The sequence below is a fragment of the Rhinoraja longicauda genome, chromosome 2 (assembly GCF_053455715.1).
Source record: "Rhinoraja longicauda isolate Sanriku21f chromosome 2, sRhiLon1.1, whole genome shotgun sequence".
In the NCBI taxonomy this organism is placed as follows: domain Eukaryota; kingdom Metazoa; phylum Chordata; class Chondrichthyes; order Rajiformes; family Arhynchobatidae; genus Rhinoraja; species Rhinoraja longicauda.
Genome location: NC_135954.1, coordinates 2828917 through 2843484, shown reverse-complemented (window position 1 = coordinate 2843484; position 14568 = coordinate 2828917). Strand labels below are relative to the sequence as shown.

The 14568-nt window shown below is 51.3% G+C and overlaps 1 protein-coding gene across 1 annotated transcript in view; it reads right to left on the bottom strand.

The window, feature by feature from the left end:
• Positions 1 to 8253: 8253 nt before the first annotated feature.
• Positions 8254 to 14568, bottom strand: part of pxdc1b (PX domain containing 1b) — a 62197-nt gene continuing 55882 nt past the window's right edge. Inside the window, exon 7 of the mRNA XM_078430085.1 lies at positions 8254 to 11549. Within this exon, the coding sequence (XP_078286211.1) occupies positions 11435 to 11549 (115 nt within the window). The 3' untranslated portion in view covers positions 8254 to 11434. The remainder of the gene's footprint in view (positions 11550 to 14568) is intronic.

Here is a 14568-nt window from a genome sequence, read left to right as displayed (position 1 = left end):
AGAAGGATGAGAGGGGATCTTATCGAAACATATAGGATTATTAAGGGGTTGGACACGTTAGAGACAGGAAACATGTTCCCAAGGTTGGGGGAGTCCAGAACCAGGAGCCACAGTTTAAGAATAAGGGGTAGGCCATTTAGAACGGAGATGAGGAAAAACTTTTTCATTCAGAGAGTTGTAAATCTGTGGAATTCTCTGCCTCAGAAGGCAGTGGAGGCCAATTCTCTGAATGCATTCAAGAGAGAGCTAGATAGAGCTCTTGATTTATTCACAAAATGCTGGAGTAACTCAGCAGGTCAGGCAGCATCTCGGGAGAGAAGGAATGGGTGACGTTTCGGGTCGAGACCCTTCTTCAGATAGAGCTCTTAAGGATAGCGGAGTCAGGGGGTATGGGGAGATGGCAGGAACGGGGAACTGATTGAGAATGATCAGCCATGATCACATTGAATGGTGGTGCTGGCTCGAAGGGCCGAATGGCCTCCTCCTGCACCTATTGTCTATTGTCTTGTTGAGTCTCGTTGTCTGTATCTCGTTTTCACCTAGCCCACAGCTAATAATGGCCTGTTTCCCTTATCTTCGTTACTTTTTTGCATACCCTCATTCGTTTGTTCTGTATCTCTCTATAATCACTGTCTATGTCTCTCGATCCCCTCTCCCCTGACTCTCAGTCTGAAGAAGGGTCTCAACCACAAAAATCACCCATTCCTTTTCTCCAGAGATGCTGTCCGACCCGCTGAGTTACTCCAGCACTTTGTGCTTATCTTTGGTTTAAACCAGCATTTGCAGTTCCTTCCAACACAGGTAAATGGATCCTAATCCTATAAAATCATGAGAGGAATAGATCGGGCAGATGCACAGAGTCTCTTGCCCAGAGTAGGGGAATCGAGGACCAGAGGACACAGGTTCAAGGTGAAGGGGAAGGTTTTAATGGAAATCTGAGTGGTTACTTTTTAACACAGAGGGGGGTGGGTGTATGGAAGAAGCTGCCAGAGGAGGTAGTGGACGCAGGGACTATCACAACGTTTAAGAAATATTTAGACAGGTGCACAGCTAGGACAGGTTTGGAGGGATATGGGCCAAACGCGGGTAGGTGGGACTAGTGTAGATGAGACATGTTGGCCGGTGTGGGCAAGTTGGGCTGAAGGGCCACGCTGTATATATATAACACTGGGACTCTGTGTCTCTGTGTCTCTCTTTCTCTGTGTCTCTGCAACTCTGTGTCTCTGTGACTTTGTCTCTGTCTCTCTGTGTCTCTGTGACAATAGACAATAGGTGCAGGAGGAGGCCATTCAGCCCTTCAATGCAATCATGGCTGATCACTCTCAATCAGTACCCCGTTCCTGCCTTCTCCCCATACCCCCTCACTCCGCTATCCTTAAGAGCTCTATCCAGCTCTCTCTTGAAAGCATCCAACGAACTGGCCTCCACTGCCTTCTGAGGCAGAGAATTCCACACCTTCACCACTCTCTGACTGAATAAGTTCTTCCTCATCTCCGTTCTAAATGGCCTACCCCTTATTCTTAAACTGTGGCCCCATGTTCTGGACTCCCCCAACATTGGGAACATGTTTCCTGCCTCTAATGTGTCCAATCCCCTAATTATCATATGTTTCAATAAGATCCCCCCTCATCCTTCTAAATTCCAGTGTATACAGTGTGTCCCTGTGTCTCTGTGTTTCTGTGTCTCTGTGTCTCTCTGTCTCTCTGTGTCTCTGTGACTCTGTGACTGTGTCTCTGTGTCTCTGTGTCTCTGTGTCTCTCTGTGTCTCTGTGACTCTGTGACTGTGTCTCTGTGTCTCTGTGACTCTGTGACTGTGTCTCTGTGTCTCTGTGTGTCTCTGTGACTGTGTCTCTGTGTCTCTCTGTGTCTCTGTGTCTCTGTGACTGTGTCTCTGTGTCCCTGTGTCCCTGTGTCTCTGTGTCTCTGTGTCCGTGTCTCTCTGTGTCTCTGTGACTGTGTCTCTGTGTCTCTGTGTCTCTGTGTCTCTGTGTCTCTGTGACTGTGTCTCTGTGTCCCTGTGTCTCTGTGTCCCTGTGTCCCTGTGTCCCTGTGTCCCTGTGTCTCTGTGTCCCTGTGTCCCTGTGTCCCTGTGTCCCTGTGTCCCTGTGTCCCTGTGTCTCTGTGTCCCTGTGTCCCTGTGTCCCTGTGTCCCTGTGTCTCTGTGTCTCTGTGTCTCTGTGTCCCTGTGTCCCTGTGTCCCTGTGTCCCTGTGTCTCTGTGTCCCTGTGTCCCTGTGTCTCTGTGTCTCTGTGTCTCTGTGTCCCTGTGTCCCTGTGTCCCTGTGTCTCTGTGTCTCTGTGTCTCTGTGTCTCTGTGTCTCTATGCCAACCTGTAGATAGAGACCAGGAGTAGTAATGTAGGCTGCTCTTCTGAGCAGACCAGCCAAGTGTCATGTGACACGCGACATTGTCCCTGACCCTGGCTCCACGACCAACAATTAATGGCCAAAGGACTTTGCTGGGACTGGTTTGATTGATTCAGGTCGTTGTTGCTGCTGCTGGAAGGTCATCAACTCAGTGAAAGATGCTCTCTGGTCTTCCCGAGCCTTGAGGGACGGACTCCACCCCCACACGCCTGACTGTGAAACGTCACCTATCCATGTTCTCCACAGATGCTGCCTGACCCGCTGAGTTACTCCAGCACGCTGTGTCTATCCTTGCTGGGCAAAATTTAAAGGATGACATTCTTCTCACCGAAGTGATATCGGCACCGAGACGTGAACGTAAACAAGTCTGACCTTTCTGAGGGGTGTTAACAGGTGCAAGGAACTACACATGCTGAAACCAGAGCATGGCACAGAGTGCTGGAGTAACTCAGCGGGTCAGGCAGCATCTCTGGAGAACATGGATAGGTGACGTTTCACAGAGCCACCTCTATAAGATCTCCCCTCATCCTCCTGTGCACCGTGTTATAGGAAAGATATTGTTCAGCTTGAAAGGGTTCAGAGAAGATTGACGAGGATGTTGCCAGGACTAGAGGGTGTGAGCTACAGGGAGAGGTTGAGCAGGCTGGGTCTCTATTCCATGGAGCGCAGGAGGATGAGGGGAGATCTCATAGAGGTGTACAAAATCATGAGAGGAATAGATCGGGTAGATGCACAGAGTCTCTTGTCCAGAGTAGGGGAATCGAGGACCAGAGGACACAGGTTCAAGGTGAAGGGGAAAAGATTTAATAGGAATCCGAGGGGTAACTTTTTCACACAGAGGGTGGTGGGTGTATGGAACAAGCTGCCAGAGGAGGTAGTTGAGGCTGGGACTATCCCATCGTTTAAGAAACAGTTGGACAGATGCATGGATAGGACAGGTTTGTAGGGTTATGGACCAAACACGGGCAGGTGGGACTAGTGTAGCCAGGGCTGCCAACTTTCACAATAAGGGACAAAGGGTGACGTCACCGCCCCGCGACCCACATGACCTCACCCAGCCAGCGGCCACGTGCTCCCACTCCACCAATGGCGGCCGTCCGGGCCGGGAGGCGGGTTGCTGTGCAACCTCCGTCAGGCAGCGCCCGGGCCTACAGTGTCCGGGCCTACGGTGTCCGGGCCTGCGGTGTCCGGGCCTACGGTGTTCGGGCCTACGGTGTCCGGGCCTACGGCGTCCGGGCCTACGGCGTCCGGGCCTTCGGCGTCCGGGCCTACGGTGTCCGGGCCTGCATTGTCCGGGCCTGCATTGTCCGGGCCTACTGTGCTGTCCGGGCCTACAGTGTCCGGGCCTACAGTGTCCGGGCCTACAGTGTCCGGGCCTACAGTGTCCGGGCCTACAGTGTCCGGGCCTAGAGTGTCCGGGCCTAGAGCGCCGTCTGGGCCTAATATGGGACAAGGGCGGTCCCATACGGGACAAACCAATTTAGCTCAAAATACGGGATGTCCCGGCTAGCATGGGACAGTTGGCAACCCTAGGTGTAGCAGGGACATGTTGGCCGGTGTGGGCAAGTCGGGGCTGAAGGGCCTGTTTCCACGCTGTATCTCTCCAGGACTCTAATTCAGCTTTCGAGAAGGATTGAAAGTCTGTGGCAACCTCAGGCGAACATTTGCCACAATGAAGTCCCCAAGATGTGGAATGTACAAACAAGAACTCGATTTACTAAACACTGAACTTGCCTGGCCCGGCTACAGTGAACTTTACAGCATCAGGTCATTAGCAGGAGAGAGTGTGGGTCGAAATCCGTAAAGCTTCGACACCAGAGGAGGGGACTCGAGGACCAGAGGACATAGGTTCAAGGTGAAGGGGAAAAGATTTAGTAGGAACCTGAGGGGTAACATTTCCACACAGAGGGTAGTGGGTGTATGGAACAAGCTGCCAGAGGAGGTAGTTGAGGCTGGGACTATCCCAAAGTTTAAGAAACAGTTGGACAGGTACATGGATAGGACAGGTTTGGAGGGATGTGGACCAAGCGCAGGCAAGTGGGACTAAAGTGTAGCTGGGACATTGTTAGCCGGTGTGGGCGAGTTGGGCCGAAGGGCCTGTTTCCACACTGTGTCGCTCTATGACTATGACCAGGCACTGCCTCAGGATGCCACGGAGGTGCAGCGGTAGTGTTGCTGTCTCACAGTGCCAGAGACCCGGGTTCCATCCTGACTACGGGTGCTGTCATAAGGTCATAAGTGATAGGAGTGGAATTAGGCCATTCGGCCCATCAAATCTACTCCACCATGCAATCATGGCTGATCTATCTCTCCCTCCTGACCCCATCCTCCTGCTTTCTCCCAATAACCTCTGATACCCCTATGGAGTATGTACGTTCTGCGTGGGTTTTCTCCGGGCACTCCGGTTTCCTCCCACACTCAAAAGACGTGCAGGTTTGTAGGTTAATTGGCTGTGGTAAAAATGTAAAACTGTCCCTGGTGTGTGCAGGGTAGTGTAAGTGCATGTAGGATGGTGTAAGTGTGCAGGGATCTCTGGTCAGCACGGAATGGGTGGGCCGAAGGGCCTGTTTCCGCACTGTATCTCTAAACTAATCTAAATCTATAAAGCATCTACAGCTAGGGTTGCCAACTGTCCCGTATTAGCCGGGACATCCCGTATTTTGGGCTAAATTGGTTTGTTCCGTACAGGACTGCCCTTGACCCGTATTAGGCCGGGGGGGGGGGCGTTGTAGGCCCGGACACCTTAGGCCCGGACTGTGTAGGCCCGAACAGTGTAGGCCCAGACAGTATAGGCCCGGACAGTGTAGGCCCGGACAGTGTAGGCCCGGACAGTGTAGGCCCGGACAGTGTAGGCCCGGACAGTGTAGGCCCGGACAGTGTAGGCCCGGACACTGTGGGCCCGGTCAGTGTGGGCACGGACAGTGTAGGCCCGGACAGTGTGGGCCCGGACAATTTAGGTCCGGACAGACTAGGCCCGGAGGCCCAGGCACAGCCAAACGGAGGTTGCATAGCAACCCGCCTCCCGGCCCGGGCGGCCACCGTTGGCGGAGCGGGAGCACGTGCCCGCTAGCTGGGTGAGGTACGTGGGGCGCGGGGCGGTGACGTCGCCTTGTCCCGTATTTGGGAGTGAGAGTTGGCACCCTTATCTACACCTCAAGGCGGCACCTGTCATCGAGGATGCCCACCATTGGGCAGCCCCCTCTTCCCACTGCTGCCCCCCGGGCCGGAGGTACAGTAGCCTGAAGTCCCACACCACCAGGTTCAGGAACACCTACTTTCCCACAACCCTTGGGTTTTTAGTTTTAGTTTTAGAGACACAGCGTGGAAATGAACCACTCGACCCACCTTGCCCGTGCCGACCAGCGATCACCCCGTACACAAGCACCATCCCACACACACTAGGGACCATTTACAATTCTCACCGAAGCCAATATAACCTACGAACCTGCACGTCTTTGGAGTGTGGGAGGAAACCGGAGCACCCGGAGAAAACCCACGCAGGTCAAGGGGGAGAACGTACAAACCCCATACAGACGGCGCCCGTAGTCGGGATGGAACCCGGGTCTCTGGCGCTGTGAGGCAGCAACTCTACCGCAGCGCCACCGCGCCGGTAAGATTCTTGTATTTACATACACGACCCTAATCTTATCTCAACAACGATACACCACTCCAATGCACCTGTGCTTTTCTACTTATCTTTTGGCACTTATGTCTTGTTGCAGTGAACTGTTGTGGTTGAGTTTAGTTCAGTTTAATTTAACTGAGTTTAACTCAGTTGAGTTTAAGTGAGTTTAATTGAGTTGAATTTAGTTCAGTTAAATTTAGTTGAGGTTTAAATGAGTTTAATTTAGCTGAGTTTTGTTCAGTTAGATTTAATTGAGTTTAATTTAGATTAGTTTAAGTGAGTTTAATTTAGTTGAGTTTAGTTTAGTTGAGTTTAATTGAGTTTAGTTGAGTTTAAGTGAGTTGAGTTTAATTTAGTTGTTGAGGGTAGACACAAAATGCTGGAGTAACTCAGCGGGTCAGGCAGCATCTCCGGACAGAAGGAATGGGTGACGTTTCGGGTCGAGACCCTTCTTCAGAGTGATGTTGTGCAGTTTTTTTCCTCCCACATATTTAATTGAGTTGAGTTGAGTTTAATTTAGTTTATTGTCACGTGTACCGAGCGAGGTACAGCGAAAAGCCTTTTGCATAGGGATGATAAACTCAATCCTCTCCGTATCCACTCTATCCAGGCCGCTCACTATTCGGTGAGTTTCAATGAGGTCCCCCCTCATCCTTCTAAACTCCAGCGAGTACTGAAATAAACAATCACCATGTGGTTAATGCACAGAGTATTTAATGATTAATACTGTGGCCAATAAATACATTTGCAGATACACTCCATATAACAATCTAGACTTTAATAATTTACTATTTACACAAGGCACAAATAGAACGTGAGTGGAGCTTTGTTTAAAAGACCCTCTAAGTCGATTATGTTGAGTCAATAAGGATAAACAGAGTACATTTAGTTTAGGCAACAATATTCCCACCCTAATCTCACCCCTCTTAGCCTCCCCTCTCCTCCCCCAACCCCTTCACCTTGAGCTAGGGTTGCCAACTGTCCCGTATTAGCCGGGACTTCCCGTATTTTGGGCTAAATTGGTTTGTCCCGTATTAGGCCCGTGGGGGGCGCTGTAGGCCCAGAGGCTGTAGGCCCAGAGGCTGTAGGCCCAGAGGCTGTAGGCCCAGAGGCTGTAGGCCCAGAGGCTGTAGGCCCAGAGGCTGTAGGCCCAGAGGCTGTAGGCCCAGAGGCTGTAGGCCCAGAGGCTGTAGGCCCGGACAGTGTAGGTCAGGACAGTGCAGGCCCGGACAGTGCTGGCCTTGACACTGTAGGCCCGGACAGCGTAGGCCCGGACAGTGTAGGCCCGGACAGTGTAGGTCAGGACAGTGCAGGCCCGGACAGTGCTGGCCTGGACACTGTAGGCCCGGACAGCGTAGGCCCGGGCAGTGTAGGCCCGGACAGTGTAGGTCAGGACAGTGCAGGCCCGGACAGTGCTGGCCCGGGCAGTGTAGGCCCGGACAGCGTAGGCCCGGGCAGTGTAGGCCCGGACAGTGTAGGTCAGGACAGTGCAGGCCCGGACAGTGCTGGCCTGGACACTGTAGGCCCGGACAGCGTAGGCCCGGGCAGTGTAGGCCCGGACAGTGTAGGTCAGGACAGTGCAGGCCCGGACAGTGTAGACCCGGGCAGTGTAGGCCCGGACAGTGTAGGTCAGGACAGTGCAGGCCCGGACAGTGCTGGCCTGGACACTGTAGGCCCGGACAGCGTAGGCCCGGGCAGTGTAGACCCGGACAGTGTAGGTCAGGACAGTGCAGGCCCGGACAGTGCTGGCCTGGACACTGTAGGCCCGGACAGTGCTGGCCTGGACACTGTAGGCCCGGACAGTGCTGGCCCGGACAGTATAGGCCCGGAAAGTGTAGGCCCAGACAGTGCAGACCCGGACAGTTGGCCCGGACAGTGTAGGCCCGGGCAGTGTAGGCCCGGAGGCCCGGGCACCGCCTAACGGAGGTTGCATAGCAACCCGCCTCCCGGCCCAGGCAGCCACCATGGGTGTAGTGGGAGCACATGGCCGCCGGCTGGGTGAGGTCACATGGGGCGCGGGGCAGTGACGTCACCTTGTCCCTTGTTTGGGAGTGAGGAAGTTGGCAACCCCTAACCCTTACCCCTCACCTCCAGTTTCACGTTTCACTCCTCCTCTTCTCACCTCCAGTCTTTGTCACTTATACCCACCCATCTGCTAATAGCCCCCTCTCCCCTGTATCCACCTATCACTTGCCAGGCTTTCTCCCACAACCACCTCTCGTTTCCATCTTCCTCCGCCCCTCCCCACCCCACCCAATACTGGACACACAGCAGCAGAATTAGGCCATTCGGCCCATCGAGTCTACTCTGCCATTCAATCATGGCTGATCTATCTCTCCCTCCTAACCCCATTCTCCTGCCTTCTCCCCGTAACCTTCGACTAACCAAATACCCACCCATCTTTGAAGGAGGGTCTCGGTCCGAAACGTCGACCATTCCTTCTCTCTCTCGAGACGCTGCCTGACCCGCTGAGTTCCTCCAGCATTTTGCATCTGCCCTTCGATTTAAACCAGCATCTGCAGTTCTTTCCTGCTCCTCACAAGACTAGTGTCTCTCCTTGAAACCATTGGGTGGAAACATCGTAAGGCAGGGGGGGAGGGGGAGGGGTTCCCAAACATTTTCGTCCCGTTTGCCCCTTTGCGACTTTTCGAAAGTAAATTTACCCCCCCTACCCTGTTTTGTTCAGTCATTTGTTTTACACTTCTACCATAATAAAGCAACAGACAAAGGGGACATTCTAAAGTACTGTTTTTAACATTATTATTTTGTTCAAATTTACCCCCTGGGTAGACAAAATTTACCCCCTGGTTGGGAACCCTTGTCGTAAGGCATAGGAGCAGAATTAGGCCATTCGGCCCATCGAGTCTACTCTGCCATTCAATCATGGCTGATCTATCTCTCCCTCCTAACCCCATTCTCCTGCCTTCTCCCCCTAACCTTTGACGCCCGTACTAATAAAATATCCATCCATTTGTGTCTTTGCTTGTTACTCTTAAAAAAAAAAAAATTGTGTCATCGCACAGCTGTTTGCCAATAGCAAGCAGATTTTAGTGAAGGGTCTCGACCCAAAACGTCACCCATTCCTTCTCTCCAGAGATGCTGCCTGACCTGCTGAGTTACTCCAGCATTTTGGGGAAACGTCACCTATCCACGTTCTCCAGAGATGCTGCCTGACCCGCTGAGTTACTCCAGCACTCTGTGAAACGTCACCTATCCACGTTCTCCAGAGATGCTGCCTGACTCGCTGAGTTACTCCGGCATTTTGTGAAACGTCACCTATCCGTGTTCTCCAGAGATGCTGCCTGACCCGCTGAGTTACTCCAGCACTCTGTGAAACGTCACCTATCCACGTTCTCCAGAGATGCTGCCTGACTCGCTGAGTTACTCCGGCATTTTGTGAAACGTCACCTATCCGTGTTCTCCAAAGATGCTGCCTGACCCGCTGAGTTACTCCGGCATTTTGTGATACCTTAAATCTAAGTGCCACGTGGTTGGCCTCTGCAAGATCCTTCACAGTGCGTGTGTCGTGCAGCAGGTCACAGCTCAGGAGATGTTCCATAGTCTGGAGGCCCCGTCCACACTGGCAGTCTGCCCCATCTTCAGTGTATCCCCACAAGAGCATATTCGATCTGCTCCTCCCCACCCGCGCCTGTCCTCAGTCTGTTGAGACGGCGCCAGGCTATCCACGGCTGGTCGGAACCTGGTGGGAGTTTCTCAGAAGGTTCGATTGCCACGCGAGTGTCTTCCGGAGATTTCTCCCGTCTCCCTTCCCAGAGTTTGAGCCTTTCTGGACGATGCACTGCCGTCCAGGCGAGGGACAGGAGAGATGCACTGCCGTCCAGGGGAGGGACAAACGCTGAGGTGGCAAAGAGTGGTCATGTAGGGCGGACAACCTCCTGACTGTCCGAGGCGTTCTTTTTGACTGGCCACAGCTCTTCTGAGTCCAAGAGATGCAATGCCAGAGAGTGGGTAGGCGTTGTCAGTCTTAGCAGGTTTCATGCATCCACTGATGCTTGCGACAGCTTGTGTTTAGCACAGGATCAATCTTCCCTGCATGAGCTGAGCGCTCCAACATTGCGCAGGCAGACTCGGCAGTGGGGAGAGCCAGAGAGCTGTTGATCGAATGGTTTTAGAATTTGCTCCCCGTTTTTGAGGTAGTCAACTTGCTAAGAAGAGCGAGTCAACGAGCCAACCCTAACAGTTAAGGAATACGCTGTAAACTAATGACAATTTATCCTTGTCTTGTCTTTACTTTTGTTTATAATGAATGATCTCTTGCTATCTATCCACTTTGCTGCTGTAACACTGTAAATATCCCCGGTGTGGGACGGATAAAAGGAATATATTATTATCATTATCATTATTATTATTATTATTATTATTATTATTATATTATTTCTGGAACTGACTTTTCCTTTAAGCTTGGTGATATGTGGATGATCAGCCATGATCGCGGTGAATGGCGGTGCTGGCTTGAAGGGCTGAATGGCCTCCTCCTGCACCTCTTGTCCATTGTCTATGATGTACTTTGTCGGTCAGAGATGGATGAAGAGTCACACCGAGATAGACTGCACTGTCACAGTGCTCCAATCTGACTCCATTCCACTTGATCTTCAACCTTTGATCTGCTGGCTTGTTCTGCAGGTGGAAGGGGCAGGCTTGGGTTTTAGATGGACTGGTGACTCTCAGGTGATTCTCTTTGTAGTTTGAGGGCAGGTTGACTAGGGTCTCACAAAGCTTCTGCCTTGAGGAAGTCAGCACTTTGGGTTGTAATACACAGGTCATCTGCAGAAATGAAACTCTTGATTTGTTACTCCTGGCCATTGTTGATAATTTCTAACACTTGGGAGTGACACAGTGTGGAAACAGGGCTCTTAGGCCCAACTTGCCCACACCGGCCAACATGTCCCATCTACACTAGAGCCACCAGCCTGCATTTGGCCCACATCCCTCCAAACCTGTCCTATATCTCTATATCACTGTCCATAAATCTCTCGTTTCCCTTTCCCCCCCTTCTCAGTTTGAAGAAGGGTCTCTACCTGAAACGTCATCTATCCATGTTCTCCAGAGATGCTGCCTGACCCGCTGAGTTACTCCAGCACTCTGTGAAACGTTATTTGTCCATCTTCTCCAGAGATGCTGCCTGACCCGCTGAGTTACTCTAGCACTCTGTGAAACGTCACCTATCCATGTTCTCCAGAGATGCTGCCTGACCCGCTGAGTTACTCCAACACTCTGTGAAACGTCACCTATCCATGTTCTCCAGAGATGCTGCCTGACCCGCTGAGGTACTCCAGCGCTTTGCATCTTTTTGTTGATCACTTCTCGGTTGGAGGGCTGGGGGGCGTAGGGAGTGAGGGAGGGGGAGGGAGGGGAAGGAAAGGGCAGAGGGAACAAGACAAGGGGTAAAGCCAGCCTCTCCTTCAAACCAGCCTCATGAGCCATCACTCCAGGATGTCTGTTTCAAAAGGCACAAGTTGATAATACAATAGGTTTGTGACGTAGGCACTGGGATCATCTTCATCCATATCTTCCGTAAACTCCTCACCGTTCTGTAGTCTGCAAGAAAGCAATATTCAGTCACAGTCATGGACTCACAGAGTGATACAGTGTGGAAACAGGCCCATCGGCCCAACTCGCCCACACCGGCCAACAATTTCCCAGCTACACTAGTCCCACTTGCCTGCGCTTGGTCCATAACCCTCCAAACCTGTCTTATCTATGTACCTGTCCAACTGTTTCTGAAACGATGGGATAGTCAGCCTGAAGAAGGGTCTCGACCCAAAACCTAGATAGAACTCTTAAGGATAGCGGAGTCAGGGGGTATGGGGAGAAGGCAGGAACAGGGTACTGATTGAGAATGATCAGCCATGATCACATTGCATGGCGGTGCTGGCTCGAAGGGCCGAATGGCCTCCTCCTGCCCCTATTGTCTATTGCTTATTGTCTATTGAAACGTCACCCATTCCTTCTCTCCTGGATGCTGCCTAACCCGCTGAGTTACTCCAGCATTTTGTGACACCTTCGATTTGTACCAGCATTTGCAGTTATTTTCCTACGGATAGTCCCAGCCTCAACTACCTCCTCTGGCAGCTTGTTCCATACACCCACCACCCTCTGTGTGGAAAAAAGTTACCCCTCGGATTCCTATTAAATCTTTTCCCCTTCACCTTGAACCTATGTCCTCTGGTCCTCGATTCCCCTACTCTGGGTAAAAGACTCTGTGCATCTACCCGATCTATTCCTCTCATGATTTTGTACACCTCTATAAGATCACCCCTCATTCTCCTGCGCTCCATGGAATAGAGACCCAGCCTGCTCAACCTCTCCCTGTAGCTCACACCCTCTAGTCCTGGCAACATCCTCGTCAATCTTTTCTGAACCCTTGAGAATATCTTTCCTATAACACGGTGCCCAGAACTGAGCACAGAAGACACAGACTAGGGTTTAGAAGGATGAGAGGGGATCTTATTGAAACATATAAGATTATTAAGGGGTTGGACATGTTAGAGGCAGGAAACATGTTCCCAATGTTGGGGGAGTCCAGAACCAGGGGCCACAGTTTAAGAATAAGTGGTAGGCCATTTAGAATGGAGATGATGACTTTTTCAGTCAGAGAGTTGTAAATCTGTGGAATTCTCTGCCTCAGAAGGCAGTGGAGGCCAAGTCTCTGAATGCATTCAAGAGATAACTAGATAGAGCTCTTAAGGATAGCGGAGTCAGGGGGTATGGGGAGAAGGCAGGAACGGGGTACTGATTGAGAATGATCAGCCGTGATCACATTGAATGGCGGTGCTGGCTCGAAGGGCCGAATGGCCTCCTCCTGCACCTATTGTCTATTGTGTATTGACATGTGAGGGCATAAAGTTTCAGTTCAGATTATTTAGTTTAGTTTAGTTTCTAGTTTGAATTTAATTCATTGTCACATGTACCGAGCGAGGTACAGTAAAAATCTTTTTTGTTGTGTGCTAACCAGACACCGGAAAGACTATACACTATGACGTGAATCGATCCATTTACAGTGTAAAGGGGATACACGACCAAGGGGATAACGGGAGTAACATTTCGTGCAAGGTAAAGTCCGATCAAGGATAGTCCCAGGGTCTCCAATGAGGTGGATAGGAGCAAAGATTACTAGAAGAACAAGATGGACCACTCCGTTGAAATCGCCTATACTGAAGTGTAGTACGCAAAGGAGCATAACGTCCGCCATTTTAGTAAGCAAAACCCGTAACGTCCGCCATTTTAGTAAGCAAACCCCGTAACGTCCGCCATTTTAGTAAGCAAAACCCGCCGTTCGCTCTGCCTCTAGCAGTGTAATCGGTGTGTTGGGGGAACAGTATGTGTGATGATACCATTCAAATGCAGAATATATCTCATCTATCAATTCACAGATTTTTGTTATTTTTCTTTTTAACTGTTTCCGCGAGTTTCTGCCTACTAAAACGGCGCCGTGACGCACTAAGGGTTTTAGGGTCCAGTGGTCTATCTTGCTCCTCTAGTATCTTTGGATGGGAGGTCAGGACCGCTCTCTAGTTGGCGAGAGGACGGTTCAGTTGCCTTATAACAGTTGGAACATGGACAATAGGTGCAGGAGGAGGCCATTCGGCCCTTCGAGCCAACACCGCCATTCAACGTGATCACGGCTGATCATCCACAATCAGTACCCCGTTCCTGCCTTCTCCCCCATATCCCTTGATTCCCTTAACCCTAAGAGCTAAATCTAATTCTCTCTTGAAAACAGCCGGGAAGAAACTGTCCCTGAATCTGGAGGTGTGCGTTTTCACACTTCTGTACCTCTTGCCCGATGGGAGAGGGGAGAAGAGGGAGTGGCCGGGGTGAGACTGGTCCTTGATTATGCTGCTGGCCTTGCCGAGGCAGCGTGAGGTGTAGATGGAGTCAGTGGAAGGGAGGTTGGTTTGTGTGATGGTCTGGGCTGCTGGCCTTGCCGAGGCAGCGTGAGGTGTAGATGGAGTCGATGGAAGGGAGGTTGGTTTGTGTGATGGTCTGGGCTGCGTCCACAATTCTCTGCAATTTCTTGCAGTCTTGGATGGAGCCGTTCCCAAACCGAGCTGTGATGCATCCCGATAAAATGCTTTCTGTGGCGCATCTGTAGAAGTTGGTGGGAGTTGTTGGGGGCATGCCAGACTTCCCAAAGTGTGTAACAGTGTGTCAACAATTGTGGATGATCAGCCATGATCACAATGAATGGTGGTGCTGGCTCGAAGGGCTGAAAGGCCTCCTCCTGCACCTGGCTCGAAGGGCTGAAAGGCCTCCTCCTGCACCTATTGTCGATGTTTTTAATAGAAAATGCATTCTCAGTGAAGGAAGAAATGCTTCAGACTGCAAGAGAGGTCACCTTGCTATCAGACTGTGGAGTTAATTGTGTCAAATAGATTAAAACATCAGAATGCATTGGGAACTTTTTGACTTTGACCTTTAAAGTGATTTAAAGCAAGCTCGAAGCTCTAAAGTAATTTAAAGGAAACTCAACGCTAGCATTTATTCCAAGAGGCCTTGTGTACAAAAGCAGGGATGTAATGCTGAGGCTGTATAAGGCGCTGGTCAGGCCACATTT